Source organism: Nyctereutes procyonoides, unplaced genomic scaffold (assembly GCF_905146905.1).
Source record: "Nyctereutes procyonoides isolate TBG_1078 unplaced genomic scaffold, NYPRO_anot_genome, whole genome shotgun sequence".
In the NCBI taxonomy this organism is placed as follows: Eukaryota; Metazoa; Chordata; class Mammalia; order Carnivora; family Canidae; genus Nyctereutes; species Nyctereutes procyonoides.
Genome location: NW_026575030.1, coordinates 8,684,320 through 8,702,100, shown reverse-complemented (window position 1 = coordinate 8,702,100; position 17,781 = coordinate 8,684,320). Strand labels below are relative to the sequence as shown.

Below are 17,781 nucleotides of genomic sequence, written 5' to 3'. Positions count from 1 at the left end.
CAGAGAGAGGTAGACACATAGAAAGAGGGAGGAGAAGCAGGCTCCATGCAAGGAGCCTGATGTGGGACTCTGGGATCACAACCTGAGACAAAGGCAGACGCTTAACCACTGAGTAGCCCAGGTGCCCCCCTATGTTTAGTATAATAATTTACCAGTACAATGTATGACCCTAGGTCCTTCCTTTCCTGAGTTTTATGATTTATGAGTATCTAAATTTTCAGTGCAATTTTTAGTTTATTGATTTCATTAAGCCATAAGTAAGTTAAATTACTTATGAATTGAAACCACACAAGGACCCCATCATTTCAGGTATTTACAGACAAAACCTTTTTTAGTTTGGCTTAATGACATCTCCTTAATTTAAGAACATCTAACATTTCCTAAAAGAGATGTAATGCTATTGATTAAAAAAAGGCATTGGCTCGGATTTCATTTTTCATAAATGAATTCAAAGTAACATAAGCATGAACATTTTCCCATTTCCCATTACCATAAGTTTAAATTATATGGTTTTCCTACTTGAAGACAATCAGGACACAATTTAGCCCAACCTCCCAAAATTGCTGTGCAAACTAATATTCCTATTAGTCACAATAAGATGGAAAAAAAGTATATTATATCACGTATTTGATTTTTAAAATGAAGATTATTAAAAGAAACCTTAATACTTATTGCTCTTCTATTAACGCTAATTTTCAGTTAATAAGCTATTCATTTTCACATATTAGACTATGAAATGTAAATTATAGGAGTTCATAACCATAGTTAGAAGATCAACTACTTTCGTTTTCAAAGAGGGAGAAAATCATTTGAAGGAGGAAAAAATCCAGTTATACTCACCCAGTATAGAGACTCAGAATACTTTACTGTTGTTAATAAATTAAACATGGTTGGAAATGCTTTGTATTTAAAACTAAATTTCAAGTTTTTATTAACAGCTTTAACCTCAGAGACCCACCCACTCAAGCTTGCTGTCTATGTTTCCTGTTGAATGTGGAAATTTCAGAGAAAAAAATACCACACTTCATCAGTGTGTTTGCAATGTGGTAAATGTAGCTTCTGACCATGGTACTTTATTTTTCTGTTGCGCTTTCTTCTTAGATTTCATATGACAATTGAAAAAAGTATGAAAGAAATTCAAAGAAAAATAACTAATTTATTATTGTTGAAAAAATGACCTTACATGGAAACTCTAAGGAGAAATCTTTTCTCCAACTAAAATTCTAAGAAGTGGACAAAACTTCTAGAATTCTCTAATAATTTAACAGAATAATTTAACAATTGCTAAAACTATTAGAGTATTTCGGTAGATACGCATCAGATCACCACAATAAGATTGTCATATATTATAAAAACCACCTCAGAGAAGCTTCAGTCTTTTGGAGGGGGCAGAATCATTAAAACAGTACCATTAAATAAAACTTTGTCCCTGTGATGACCTCTTTTTCAAAGGATTCATAGAATTCTGCATAACAAAAGAAATAGGACAGTTACTTGGGGCTTCTCATATTGGAACTTTAGCCTTACTAAATAATGCGTATTTGTTTTATAAAATAATCTTTTAAATGATTTCTCACTTTAATAATGCACATACAAAATGAAGAACTAAGATGCAGGTATAACTGCATATTTCTCGAGGTCACATATGATCAAAATATTAAAACATTAATATTTATTTGAAAAATCATTTGCAGGACGCCTAGGTGGCTCAGAGGTTGAGTGTCTGCCTTTGGCTCAGGGCGTGATCCTGGAGTCCCAGGATTGAGTCCCACACGGGCTCCCTGCATGGAGCCTACTTCCTTCTCTGGCTATGTCTCTGCCTCTCTCTCTGTGTGTCTCTCATGAATAAATAAATAAAATCTTAAAAAAAAGTCATTTGCATGTGATATTAGCAGTAATACATAAATACATCAATAAGGTGGTATTCATATTAGGACATAGTACAGTGGAATTTATTAAATCATGTTCACCATTTTTATAAATATCAAGCAAGAAAAAATTTAACCTTTTTGTTAGGTAAAGAAGGAAAAAGAGAAGAATTTTGTTAGGTGTATTTTTAAAAGAAAAGAATCAGAAAAGTATTTTGATTTTAACAAGTCTGAAAAAAATGATTCAAATAAGGTATAGTACTAAGAACTAGAATACTTTTTTTTTAATTTATTTATTTATGATAGTCACAGAGAGAGAGAGAGAGAGAGAGAGAGAGAGAGAGAGAGAGAGAGAGAGGCAGGCAGAGACATAGGCAGAGGGAGAAGCAGGCTCCATGCACCGGGAGCCCGATATGGGATTCGATCCCGGGTCTCCAGGATCGCGCCCTGGGCCAAAGGCAGGCGCCAAACCGCTGCGCCACCCAGGGATCCCCGAACTAGAATACTTTTAAATTAAAACAACAAAGTTAAGAGGGAGTAATTATTTCATTCTTAAGAAATTTTAAGGAAAAGAATTTTAAAGACATTTTCTGTACATCTTACCTTCCTACAGGTGCTTAGTACTTTCTAACTGGAAACAAGGGTACCTAATACTATAAGAGGAAGGGTCTGAATAATTTCAGTAGCCATGTCTATTAGAGTAGGCATCTCGGTTCTTACTTTCTTCTTTCCTCCTTTCCCAAATAACCAAAAATATGATGCTAAGATTTATATTTAATAAAGAAATGACAATATTTCCCTCATAAATCTAAAAGCAAGACATAATAAATCAAACTCAAAACTTTGAACAAGGGATCCCTGGGTGGCGCAGCGGTTTGGCGCCTGCCTTTGGCCCAGGGCGCAATCCTGGAGATCCGGGATCGAATCCCACGTCAGGCTCCCGGTGCATGGAGCCTGCTTCTCCCTCTGCCTATGTCTCTGCCTCTCTCTCTCTCTCTGTGACTATCATAAATAAAAAAAGAAATCTTTAAAAATTAAAAAAAAAAAAAACTTTGAACAAATGTTGAGAAGAATTACATCATTTAAATTCAAGTAAATTTATCACAGCAAAATGCTATCTAGGCCTGACCAGATCTATTCTGTAGAGATTAAAAGTGTGGGTAAGACCTGGGAGGCCTGCGTGAGAATCCTGATAGAACCCTTCTCAGATAAATTATTCAAACATGCTGTTCTCAGTTTTCTAATCTATAATGGAATTTACCTCACTGAATTATGGGGATTGTGAGATCATCCACAAAAATTGCCTGGCATAGATAAATACAAAATAAACTTTAGCCACTATTAGATTAACTGGCTACCTTACATCCATTCATATCTCTGTAACGGTGATTCCATCACAGCAGCCAGAGCAGTCCCTTATTCTCATATTTTTATTACGGAACATTTCAAACATAAACAAAAGTAGAGAACACTTTAATAAACACTACACTCAGGATCCAGGTTCAGTGATCATCATCATGGTCAATCTTGTTTCCTCCCTACCACTTACTTGAACACTCTCACCCCAATTATTCTGAAACAAATCATGGTATTTGTAAATATTTCAGTTCACCACTGTAAAACGTGATAACTCTGCCAGGTTGTTAAAAATTCAAGTCAGTTTATATCCCTTCCAGTGGGGGCTCTCAGCCCTTAAATCCAAAGTCCTCACCGTTTCTAATATGAGGTCATCCAAGTTCTGGTTGCTACCTATCTTCCTCTCTACTTTCTCTATCATGGTCTTGCTCTCTCTCTCTGGTCCATTACTGGCCTGCCTACTTGTCCTCAAACATGAAAAGCAAACTCCAGCTTTAAGGTCTTACACTGGCTCAATCCTTTACTTTTACCTGTTGCGCCAATCACAATTCAAACTCCATGGGACTAAGATGTGTATTTTGTTCTTCTCTGTATTTCCAAGGCCTGACACAATCCTCAGTAGAGTAGGTCTTTGATAGATATTTGCTGCCACCAAATTGGTCACTCTTTCTCCTTTCATTTATTGGATAATCCTGTTTGATTGTTGCTTAGGAATCTCAAACTAGACCTGTGCCAGTTTAACTCTTTTTTTCCATTACAACTTGTTCTCTTTTGTGTATCCCCTTGTCCATTTTATGTCACTCAAATTTAATGGTCTTTCCAGATATTTCTATCTCTAACACACATTCATCTAATTGATTAATAACTTGTTAGTTCCACCTACAAAATGTTGCCCAAATTTGTTCCCTAAACTCCATTCTGTCATCAATGTTTTAATTCAGGCCTTCATTATTTTCACTTGGATTACTGCAATAACCTTCTAATTGGTTGCTCAGTACCGAGTCCTTACTTCTAACCCATTCTCCATTAACTGCTCATAAACCTATTTTCTTTTTTTTAAAACCTATTTTCTAAAACAAATCTGATCATATCATTTCACTTGTCAAAAAGCAAATTGGCTATAAACAGCTCCTAAAAATATGAAGATAACTAAATGGTACCCCCAAAACCTTATTTCTTAACAATGTAATTTAAAAAATAAGGAAGTGGAATGAATAATGTATGAAATTAATCATTATGTTTTTCAAAGATGTCTAAAAAATGAAGGAGATAAAAATTTTACAAAATGTTACATTATAATCATTTAGCCTGGTCAGAACTATAATGCTTGGCACAGGGTTAATTAATTTCACTCACATCAACAGCAAAAAAAAAACCCAAAAAAACAAAACAAAAAAAACCCAGGAATGAATAAAACTAAACAGATTATTTCATTACTCCCTCAACATAATTTACTGTTTAATTAAATAAAGGGTCAAGTGATAATCCTGTAATCACATTTGTAAAAATGTAATCGAAAGTCCTCACCATTTTTAATAGTAATCTTAATCTTTTAACAACAAATCAGACACTGACATAGAGGCAGCTTACCTTGCAAATACCCTGTCTTTATTTGCTTTTTCTTTGCCATACTGAACTGACTGGACTTCAGTTCTTCCACTGAAATACATAAACATGCACAATAATAAAAACTTAGAACTCTAAGATAAAATAACAGCATGTAAGATGATTGTACTATAACTCTATAAGAGACAAATTTCTAGCAGAGAAAAGGGGGCGGAGGATAAGAAGGAAAGATTGTACTCAATTCCAGTTCTACCTTCATGGATGAAGCTTATCTATGGCTCTTCCTTTAATGAATAAAGATGTGTTCATAAACACTTCATTTTTTTAGATACTTCTTTACTGGAGAATGACTACCACCCTCATCCCATAGGTTGGGCCTGTGGTTTAGCTATTGTCTCTAGTATCCCCTTGATGAAAGGCCTGAAACATAAGGAATCTTAAAGAACTGCTCTTTCCTTGGGCTTTTCTTCCTTGTCTAATGGTAATCATCATAGATATGAAGACTGGTTATAGCCTCAAATTCTTCCTTGTCCAGACACAGGCAACTCCAGACTTTTGTATACAAGAAGGAACAAAGGACAGAAATGTGGTTGTGAGTTGGACACCATCGGTGATTTGACTTGAAGCCAATCTGTCTAGCAAGCGCATAGTTTATGCATGAAAACTGAGCCTCTTCTGTGGTAGACCAGTATATTCAGACCAAATCTGTTACTAAAAACTTGGTTCTCAGAGAATTTGCTACTTAACATATCACATTATTTAAGTGTGAACAGACATAAGTGTCTAGTATATCAAATATGTATTTTTATATTTGTAGATAGATATCTGATTCATGTAAAAGTAGCCAAATACAGGTATCCAAAGCAAAGCCAACAATTTTAAGATCATCGTCCATGGATAAGTATAGATAAATGTGAACAGAAATGGTCTGTTGAAGTCTTAATTGAAAAGTCAGAAACCATGATTTTTAAACCTACGTATGTTGAAGTTTTTTAAGAAAACATATTTCCTCTAAAGATAAACTATATTTGCAATTGTCAACAAGGTAACAAACTGAGGTTCACTAGTTTTGTATTTCCATATTAGAACAATGATTTTTATTTTTTTTAAAGATTTATTTATTCATAAGTGACAGAGAGAGAGAGAGAGACAGAGAGAGGTAGAGACATAGGCAGAGGGAGAAGCAGGCTCCATGTAGGGAACCTGACGTGCGACTTGATCCCAGGACTCCAGGATCACGCCCTGGGCTGAAGGTGGTGCTAAACCACTGAGCCACCCAGGCTGCCCTAAAATAATGATTTTAATCCCTTCAATATTATGGAAGAGAGAGAATAAAGGTATGTGAGTAAATTGGTGGAAGAAGTAATAAATCTTCTGATATTCTGAATTTCATCTCTCAGTCTAAATAATATACCAAAATTTTGAAGTCTTACAAAAGTTCTAGTATTTCCAAAGATTGATTATGAGCAAAAAAATATTTATTTCATGTGTACCCAATAGGGATCAAGGACCATATCCAGAGAAACATCTGTCATGCTGCCACTCCTATCTCAATTACAAGATTATTAATCATTTTGATTAAAAAAGTGCTTTGAATATATTTTAAAAGTACTTAAGGACTACAAACATAAAACTTCATTTTTAGAGTTATAAAAGCTATAAACATATATGGTTTACTTATATAAACTAATTAACATTAACTAAGCTGTCACGGGCCTGAATCCTCTTCCTGTGCTCTGCTAAGTTTTGTAGGAGGCTTGCTAGTCAATAAACTCTATTTTTTAGGTTCCTTTGTGAGTTGGCTGTTAGGTTCTACTTCTTTTCTGGTGGGAGATCAGAAAGTAGAGCAAGACAAAAGAAGGAGATTGTCAGATGCAGGTGGCTGCTGTAACAATAGTAGGAAGAGAACGTTGGGAGAAACAGCACCTTGTGAATGGTATGTAACATCCCTGATCAAAGTAGCACCTCTTGGGCAGATCCAACCAACTGGGTCGGTAGCTCTAAGGCTACCAATTTTTTTTAAAATATTTTATTTATTTATTTGACAGGGAGAGAGAGAGCACAAGCAGGGAGAGTAGCAGAGGGAGAGGGAGAAGCAGGTTCCACACTAAGCAGAGAGCCTGATGCGATGTGGGGCTCCATTCTAGTGTCTTGGGATCAAGGTCTGAGACAAAGGCAGATGCTTAACTGAGCCACGCAGGTGCCCCAAAGGTTTATGTTTCACATTATCCATAATATTGTTCTTTAGGACTTCAGTATTATTATTAGAACAAAATGCAAAACTGTACCATAATCTAAGAACGCCAAAATCTGACAGTAAGATACTTATTTTTAGAATAAGAAAAAGACAATTGGTAAAAGAATACATGCTAATTATAACTAATTTCAGCAATACAGAAAAGCATAACAAAAAGATGTCTTTAAAATCCCAAATTAAAAAAAATTAAATTAAAAAACAATGAAAACCCCAAATTTAGCCAGTCTTAAGAAAGAATCTCTATTATGAGCAAGTAAAAACCATTCTAAAACTCTCTCTCTATATATAGAAAATGCTACAAATAAGAAACATAATTCTATTAACAGAATGATGCCATATATCCCACTTTTAGTGAAAACATTATTAAACTCCTTTCCCTTGAACTAAAAGAAAGAAACGACTGCCCTTCATATATAAAGGATGAAAAAAGATTAGAAAAACTTCAAGGAGTTGGTGTTATTAATATTTAATTTTTGTTAATATGGATTCTCATACTTCCACTAGTCCCTTGCTTCGTTTTCTTAGTTATATACCTATTTTTACTTTATCAAAGTTTATAGCATTTTAATTCTATTCTATAAATTAATTCTGACAGTTGTCAAGGATCAGTTATCTATATTTAAAGGACTTAACCTTATTCTTAGTTTTTTTTTTTTTTATTCTTAGTTCTTTTACCAAGATTCTTCTTGAGTCATGTTGACTTCTCTCACAGATGGCTTAATTTTCTTAAAACAACTTTTTTTCTGGGTGCCTGGCTGGCTTGGTCAGTAAGAATGTGACTTTTAATCTCAGAGTTGTGAGTTAGAGCCCCACACTGGGTACATGAGGTCACCTAAACACGAAATCTTAAAAAAGAATTTTTTTTTCCTAGATGGGCTCAGAGATGTTGCCTTGATAATATCTAGAGGCTTTAGACTTGAATGGCATACTGGGCAAGTTTAATATTTTTCACTTTTTTTCGTTAGGACTTGGTGGCTCACATTATTATTACAAAGAATATCATAAACTTTATGCCCAAAAACTTCCTCAGTACTTAGAGGAAGGAGATAAATTGTTTGAAAAACATGAACTACCAAAGCTCACTAAGAAAAGAAAGAAAACCTGAACTGCTTTATTTATATTAAAGAATTTGAATGTGTTGTTCAAAAACTTCCTATAAACAAAACTTCTGCCCTGGATGGATTAGTTGGTAGGTTCTGCCAAACATTTTAAAAAGAAATGACACCATTACTACAGAAACTTTTCTAGAAAAATGAAAATGAGTGAATACTTCTCTATTCATCCAGTGAAGCCAAAATCACCCTGACACTAAAACCTGGCAATGATATTACAAGAAAATAAAACTGTAGAGCAATATCCTTCGTGAACAAAAATGCAAAAATCCTAAACAAAAATTTGGTAAACTGAATTAAAAAACCAGAAAAGGGATAATAGGTCATGATCAAATGGGATTTATCCTAGGAATATTGGGGTGGTGATTAGTACTTAAAACTCAATGTAATTCAACATGCAAACAAATTAAAAGAAAACCACATAATCTTTGTAACACCTGCAGAAAAAGCATTTGACAAAAACCAATATCCAATCCTAACAAAAGCTTCAGGGAGATGTAGAAGGAATTTCCTCAACATGCATTATATACAGCATCTATGAAGAGCCTACAACTAATACAATACTCAATAGTAAAAGATTAATATCTTCCCCCCACCCCAAGATAAAGACAAGGATATTTATTCTCACCACTTCTATTCAGCACTGTACAGGAGGTTCTAGCTGGGGGAATAAGGAAAGAAAAAGAAATAAAAAGTATCAGAATGGAAAGGAAGAATTAAAACTGTCTTTATCGTCTAGGTAGAAAATCTGTTGGAAGCTACAAAAAAGATCTTAGAATAAGCGAGGCAAGCAGGGTGTCACTATTGAAATAAGATCAACATAAAAAAAAATCACTTGTATTTGTTTCATAGTAAACAATCTTGAATTGAAATTTTAAAAGACCTCAAAAAATTAAGGATAAATTTAGCAAAGACCTGTGAAATTTGTGAAAGATCTATATGCTAAAAAACTACAAAGAAAGAAAAGACAGATAAAAGATGTACTATGTTTCATGAGTTTGAAAACTCAGTATTTTTAAGATGTCAATGCTCCTGAAATTGATCTATAGTTTCAGCACAATCCCAATTAAAATCCAAGAAGTGGTTTTTGTTTTGGCTTTTTTTCTTGAGAGAAAGAGAGAGTACACACAAGTGGCAAGGTGGAGGGGGTGGGCAGAGGGAGGGGGACAAAGAGAATCTCAAGCATGCTCCATGCCCAGCATAGAGCCCCAAGTGGGGCTCCATCCCACAACCCAGATATCATGACCTGAGTTGAGATCAAGAGTCACCAGGTGCTCCCCCTTAAGAAGTCTTTTTCTGTAGAAATAAGTCAGCTAGTTCTAAAGTTCAGATGAAAATGCGAAGAATCTAAAACATTTGAAAACAACTTTAAAAAAGAACAAAGTTGGAGGACTATTACACTCTAAGACTTACTATAAATAAATCCAAAAACAAGTCCACACAAATGCTGATAACTTATTTTCAAGAAAGGGGCAAAGGCAATTCAGTGGAGAAAGAAAGGGTAATCTTTGAAAAAATTAATGCTGAAACAACTGGCTACCCCTATGCAAAAAAATGAACTTTATATACTTTTTGAATGTACTTCATATCATATGCAAAAATTATTTCCACATGGATCACATATCTAAGTGTAAGAAGTAAAACTATAAAACTCTTAAAAGAAAACAGAGGAATAAATCTTTTCAGCTTTCGGATAGGCAAAGATTTTAGATTTGACACCAAAAGAAAGATCCATGAAAGGATACAATAGTAAATTAAAATTCATCAAAATTGTGTACTCTTCAGAAGAGGTTTGGATGAAAACGTAATGAAACTGGAACTCTCACAGCTGGTGAGTACATAGAATTGTAAAAACTGCTCTGAAAAAATGATTGGCAGTTGTTCTTGCTTGCAAAGTTAAACATACATCTACCATGTGATCTGGCCATTCCACTCACAGGTATTTAACAAGGGAAGTTAAACCTTATAAATACAATGAATGCTCACAGCAGTTTTATTTGAAACAGCCAAAACCTGCAAACAACCCAAGTGGGGAAACAATTAACACTTAATATTCATAAGCAAATTGTGACACATCTATACAGTGGAATAATACTCCACAGAAGAGAAATGAACCATTGAAAGGCAACAACATGGATGAATTTCAGAATGATTATGCTAAGTGAAAAGAGGCTGTCCTAAAGAGTTTTGTTTGCTGTGGTACACTTTGGGTAAACTCCTTGATACTTTTCTCATCGTGTCTGACATCTGTCTGAATTATAGCTGAAAGCAGGTTATTACATTCTATGAACATACATGCTTCAATTTACATAAAATCCTATAAAATGCAAACCAATTTGTAGGGACAGAAAGCAGATCAGTGGTGGCACAGGGACAAAGAAGGGTGGAAGAAAAGAGGTTACAGAGGAGAGTATAAGGAGAAAACCCTTTGGTGGCCACCCGGGTGGCTCGGCAGTTTAGTCCGCCTTTAGTCCGGGATGTGATTGTGGAGACCCAGGATCGAGTCCTATGTCAGGTTCCCTGCATGGAGCCTGCTTCTCCCTCTGCCTGTGTCTCTGCCTCTCTGCCTCTCTCTCTCTCTCTGTCTCATGAATAAATAATTTTTTTTTTTTAAAAAAAGGGCAAAAACAGGGGAGGATATGCTTGCTATCTTGATATGGGGATGGATCTGGGGATGCAAATACACCTCCAAACATCAAATTTTAGATGCTAAATATGGTAGCTTATTATACACAAATTATAACTTAATAAAGCTGTTAAGAAGTATAAAATGTGCCAGTACTGGGCCCATATTCCCACAACGGCAGTAATAGCTTGAATGGTAGGTTACTGCTCCTCATTTTACCAATATTTTTTTCTTAGATTGTTCTTTAGCTTGTTTTTATTAACATCTGTGGTTGAAATTTCATTGTTTCGGTGATTTTTTTCCTCAGATTGGTTTCTTCAACTGTTTTTTGTACTTACTATCCTCAGATTGGTTTCTTCAACTGTTTTTTGTACTTACTATCATTTTGTTTGCTGTGGTACACTTTGGGTAAACTCCTTGATACTTTTCTCATCGTGTCTGACATCTGTCTGAATTATAGCTGAAAGCAGGTTATTACATTCTATGCATTTCTTTGTTGTCTAAGAGAAATGGTATGTGTACATTTATGTGTAAGTCATATTTTCAAGGACAGAGGGAAGGAAGAATTATGCTAAAGATAGTGTACTCCTTGGATAATAACCCTGAGGGTCACTTAATTAGTAATTAAGTTCACTAACAGACTGCTATTATGGTCTACATTATTTTCTCAATGGAAATTTCTTCTATCCCTACTGAGATTTAGATAAGACTTTTAAAATTTTTTTTCTTGACTTTCACCAATGATCTAATTCTTGTACTCTCAGTCAGTCTGTCCGTCCATCAGTCCATCCATCGAAGTATATGCTTCACACCTGGCATGGAGCCCAAAGCCGGCCTTGAACTCACAATTCTGAGATTAAGACCTGAGCTGGGATCAAGAGTCAGATGCTTAACAGACTGAACCACCTAGGTGTCCCATCAGTCTATTTATTTTTAGATTTGTGATTACCATCACCTTACTTTCCTCAAAATTGCTTTTAGGAAGGTTACAAAAGAATTAAACATGACATCACTTAAGAATCTGCTGTGGCATTTTTGCTGTTAAAAGTTTCCTAATTCTGCTTAAGTGCTGCCAATGAATTTGGGAGCTGCTTTTCTGGAGAGGAGGGACATATATTTTTAATACTATATCTGTACTAAGCTTTATGCTGTAATTTTTAATGAAATTACAAATTGGGAATATAAAAATGTTTGAGATTTGTAATATATGCCTTTTCTGAGGCATGTACAAATATTTTCCACATGAATATACAACTGAATTAATCTAACACATAATGATAAAAGGTTTTATTTACTGAAGATGGCAAATCTTTTGTGGAACAGAAACGGGTAACATTTGTTTTAGTAGATTATGTAGATTTGCTATTTGTATAGTAGATTTGCTATGTGATTCTTATCATATTGCACTTAAAAAACTAGCTTTCAAGGGTCTTTTAAGAATTCTTTTAAGGCAAAATTAATCAGAACTTCTCCAAATATAGAATTATCCCTCAAAGATTGTTTCCTATAGGAAAAAAATAAAAGCTATCAAGAATAAATAAGACAGGGATCCCTGGGTGGCGCAGTGGTTTAGCGCCGGTCTTTGGCCCAGGGCGCGATCCTGTAGACCCGGGATCGAATCCCACGTCAGGCTCCCGGTGCATGGAGCCTGCTTCTCCCTCTGCCTGTGTCTCTGCCTCTCTCTCTCTCTGTGACTGTCATAAATAAATAAAAAAAAAAATTAAAAAAAAAGAAAAAAAAAAAGAATAAATAAGACAGTTTTAGGAAAAGGAATCTAAGATTGTTGTTCATTCACTAAATGTGATTTCTGTGTAATAGCTGTTTGAACTTTTATAATAAAGGGTTTAACGAACTTATACATAAAAAAGCAAACTACAGGTATCCCCCGCTTTTTCAAAGTTTATGTTATGCCACTTTGCTTTTATAAAATGTCTACATTAGACAGTACGTGTTTTCAATGCCCAAAAGATGTTTTGCTTTTACAAAAAAACAGAGAAAATAGCATTCATTGTTTGTTTTGCAGCAAGCACTATAGAGACTGTGCACACCGCAAGCAGCGAGAGTGCCCCACCAACCTCCTTCCAAGGAAGTACACTCAGCATCTCAACATCAAGCCATCAGAGTTTTGAACTATGTCTGTGAGCATCTGTGCTTTATCTCAATTTATTTTGTCCATTCATTAGCAAGATGTGTCCTAAAGTATCTGAAGAAAGCCGATGAGAGGTGATTCTTGGAGTCTGGGAATGCTAAATAATTTTTTCCATATAAATGAATGGTAATAGTTTCTTCACTTTATGCCATCTGGCTTACAAAACGTTTCACAGGAACAGTCTACTTCTGGATAGTGAGGGAAACTGGCAATTATATGCTCATGCAGAAGATACTTTCATTTTTACAAATAAAGATGTCTTAGAACAAAGAAAAGTTTTCTTATAAATGTTTAACAAAGATACATTGGAATTCATAACATGTCTAGAATGTAAATAAGTGTGACTGATTTACTTTAAAAAATAATGATCTAAAATATAGTCAGTGGAAGAGATTTCTCCATCTTGTTGGATCACAAGACCCTTTAAAACTTTTTGCTAATCTATGGGGGGCCACAGTTCAAAGATTATGACTCAGTAGGTACATATGAATTATAAGCATTCTATGATTCATTAAAATAGATCTTTATCTTAAAGCGAGGAAAAATCCAATAATAAAGCATTAATGCATAAGCAATACTCACCAGTACCGAAATTTTGAACCTAATGTAAAATAATGTGCAAAAAAATTCTTTTGAGGTGGAAGTGGTCTGTCCAAACGGAAGAATGTGTGATGTTCTACACATGCTTTCCACAAATTTTTGCATGCTCTGTAATTCACCATATTAAATCCCAATAATGTTTCTCTAGATTCATGCTGTAATAAATGACAAAATGCAGAGAATACCAGTAAAATATCAGAATCTAATGCTCCATTTAGTTTACTTTCTACAGATAAATAATCTAGTCTTACAAATAACTAATCCTTAAAGAATAGTACCTTCTTTTGCTTACCCAATCAAAAAGCAGTAACATAAATGGAAAGGTTTGCAAAATGTAAATCTTACCTCATTCAGTAATATTAATGACTTTTAGGACTTTAATTTTAGAATATAGTTAGAAATAAGTTTAACAATTGATACATATCTATTTTCAAAACTTACTAGCTATAATTCTATATCAAAATGTAATCCTGGCCCATGAAGATATATCATCACATCTTTTAAAAATATCTCGAAAAAAAATATCTCGAAATTTGTAAATCTGTCTAGTTGTCAGTACATAGGTATATTCACTCATCACTTCTGAACACTATTATGCAACTCAAATTTTAAAATAAGCAGCAGCATAATACACACATTTCTTTAATTTTTCTCTAAAAGACTGGTACAAATTACTATTTATATGGTTTCACTGAAGTAAACCATATAAAGGCATGCATGTTTTAAGTGTACAGCTCTGGTTTTCATATAATGATATGACCATTTAACATCCAGAGCAAGAAATGGATTATTACTAGCAACTCTGAAGTATTCTTTATGTCCCCTTTCTACCAGATTATCTTTGCAAAGGTAATCCCTCTTCTGACTTTTATCACCATTGATTGGTTATAACTGTTTTTGAACTTTATATATATGGAATCATATATATATATGTCTTTACGTCTGGCTTGTTGAGTATTATGTTTTTATATTCATCCATATGGTTGTGAAAATAATTTTCATTCTATCATATTCATTCTGTCATATGAATATACCAGTTTATTTATCCATTTGGCATTGAAAGACATCTGATGTTTCCAGTTTGAGGATATTTGTGTGCATTTCTGTTACTGGATCATAAGATTATGTGCTCATCTTCATTAGATAATGCCCAACAGTTTTCCAAAATGGTTGGATCAATATGCACTCCCCTCCATCAGCAGTATATCCTCCACATACTTACCAACCACTGGCTTATCAATCTTTTCATTACACTATTATCACGATTCTGGTGGACCACATTTTGGTTATAATTTATATTTCCCTGATGATTAGTGAGGTTCAACACCTTCCTATGTTACTGGTCATGTGGATGTTCTCATTTCTGAAGTATCTGTTTAAATCAGCAGCGTATTTTTGGATTGAGTTTGACATATAACCAAGGATGTGGTCCCTGTGTGTGCGCCCATGTGTATTATATACATAATCTGTGCCACTTCCCTCCCTTAATGATGTCTTTTGATGGATACGGTTTTTAATTTTAACACAGTCTAAGTGAATGATCTTTTCTTTAAAGGTTAGTTTTCTATTCCTTTGATAGAAATGTTTGACTATCAAAAGATATATTTCCATAATGAAACTACAGTAAGATGCCCATGTATAAATATTAAACTACTATGTTAGAAGATAATATACTTAAAATACTATTTTTTCATCACCAAAGAGTTAATTGTGCTTAACAGTGGAATTGTGTTTAACAGTAGGCCCCAATAGTTTACATATTGTACCACATGCCATAAATAATGCAAAATGACAGAGAAGGTCTTACACAGAGGAGCATGCAGAAATGCCTCTCAGGAAAAGCAACATCTAAGAATCAAACATTTTTCTGACATTTTTGCATACTTCAAAAATTTTAGGTGTGATTTGGACTTTCTACTAATTGTATTTGGGCAACTTGTAACAAATTTCCAACAAAATCCACTTTCCACATTTTATAAACAATAGGTAAAAATGTTATATTGAAAGAAAAGTAGTTTCTATAATGTTTGGGTATTTAAGTATAAGACATGTTTCAGAGAAAAACATTAACAAGGCAACACTGCAGACTATGACTATCTACAGTCGTTAATCAGTAGTTAGATGACTTTTGTTGATCTAACTACTGTGGCTAAACACGTTCCTAATGATATATTACCTTGGAGAATAGTTGTGAGGATTAAATGACATGAAAATAGCTGTATAATTATCAGATACATACTACGACCTCAATCAATGTTAATACCATAATTATTATTGCCAATAACGATAGTATCATTAATGGGGAAAATCTAGAACTGACTTCTACATTGTCTTCTAACAATATAATAATTTATTTTTTTTTTAATTTTTAAAGATTTCTTTTTTTATTTATGATAGTCACAGAGAGAGAGAGAGAGGCAGAGACACAGGCAGAGGGAGAAGCAGGCTCCATGCAGGGAGCCCGATGTGGGATTCGATCCTGGGTCTCCAGGATCGCGCCCTGGGCCAAAGGCAGGCGCCAAACCGCTGCGCCACCCAGGGATCCCCAATATAATAATTTAAAGTAAAATATTTGTTCTCTAGTTTCCAGGTATTTTGGAACATGTACAAAAATTTTCATTAGCAGTATTAGTCATAATAGCTACAACCTGGTAATGGCAAAATGCCCACTAACATAAAAATGAATAATTTACGGTATATTCACTCGATATAATACCATACAGCAATAGAACTATTGCTATGTATAATATGAATGAACCTCACAATATTAAGGTTACAATGTAGACAAAAAGAGAACATTATGTATGACTGCATTCTTTAAAGTTCAAAAATAAGCAAACTAATCCACAGTGAAACAAATGAGAATAGTATTTATCTTTTGGGAAGGTTAATAATAACAAATGGGCATCAGTTCCAATAGCAATAATACCAAGGCAGTAGTAATGTTCTACATATTAATATTACATATATATTATATATCTATCAATCAAATACTATCCTTAATATTTGTATACTTTCCTGTGGAATTCAATAAAATAATAGAAAAAAATGTTCATATTTTGGGAATATAAATGATAAACCATAGTCAGATTATTACCCTGATAAAACACAGCTGATTCAAGTATTTTAAAGATTTCAAATACATTTTATACACATGCACACACACAACTATCTTGAAATCTGCATTAATTTGTTAAGATTTATAAGAAATCATTTAAAGCAGAAGATAAAAATGAGTTTAAGTCAATTAAATAGATAAAATCATTTACAAGGTGAAAACTCTTTCCAATGCTATACTTTACATGATAACTTAATGTACTGTATTCAATATGTAAAAAGGACATCAGTATTCCCACAAAGGGAGGAAATAAAATATACATTCATGACCTAGAAACAAAACTAAACACTCAGTTTCCCTAAAAGAAAATGAGCTTATATATGAAAAGAAGTGCTGTTGATTAGTAGTGGGGGGAAATATATATGAAAAAATGCTCAGTTATTACCTTCATGAATAGACCTTGACAACTGACAATGAACACCATGATTCAGATTAGAATAGACCTTGACAACTGACAATGAACATCATGATTCAGATTAGTTTCAAAGCTCAAAAGAGAGTAGAAGAACTTTAAATCAGAATCACATGGAAATTAACAATGTTCTAAAATGTGAATTAACTCAGTAGTCAGTTATCAACATTAGTAATAATTTCACTCATACTAAAAGTGTGGCCATCAATAATTTCATTTCTTAAGACTTCATTTACATAAATATTAAGTTCACATAAATGTTATTTTTATGAATACTATTTTTATAAATATATTCACTTATATTAATAATTATTAGATCAATACTCACCACTTCTTTTCTAAGTTGAATAAAAAACTGTTTGCACTTAAAAGAAATTTTTACAATCTTCAGCCTGGATTAAGAGAATGAATTGGGAGTATTTAAAATACTGAATAAATACAAAAACATTAACTTAAAATAATACAAAAATCTTTTAGCTCTATATTCAATAATATCTAAACATTAAATCATATATATACCCATTACATAAGAAATCTAAAGATTTTGGTGCTTCATGAAAAAACTAGAATCTATCAACTGAACAAAGTTTTATCAGTATATTTGCTGTGAACTATTATATCTTTTCCAATTTTATATCTAGAGAAATACATAAAAACACATTACCACAAATTAAAATTTCAAGATATACCAAAAACTACAAGTCGTTTTCTTGTTCT

The 17,781-nt window shown here is 33.6% G+C and overlaps 1 protein-coding gene across 4 annotated transcripts in view; it reads right to left on the bottom strand.

Moving 5' to 3' along the window:
- Positions 1–17,781, bottom strand: part of PTPN4 (protein tyrosine phosphatase non-receptor type 4) — a 206,525-nt gene that overhangs the window by 47,064 nt on the left and 141,680 nt on the right. For all 4 annotated transcript variants that reach the window (XM_055316224.1, XM_055316225.1, XM_055316226.1 and 1 more), the window contains 3 exons: positions 17,393–17,456; positions 13,517–13,689; positions 4,815–4,883 (listed from right to left, as the gene is read on the bottom strand). In XM_055316224.1, the coding sequence (XP_055172199.1) occupies positions 4,815–4,883; positions 13,517–13,689; positions 17,393–17,456 (306 nt within the window). The remainder of the gene's footprint in view (positions 1–4,814; positions 4,884–13,516; positions 13,690–17,392; positions 17,457–17,781) is intronic.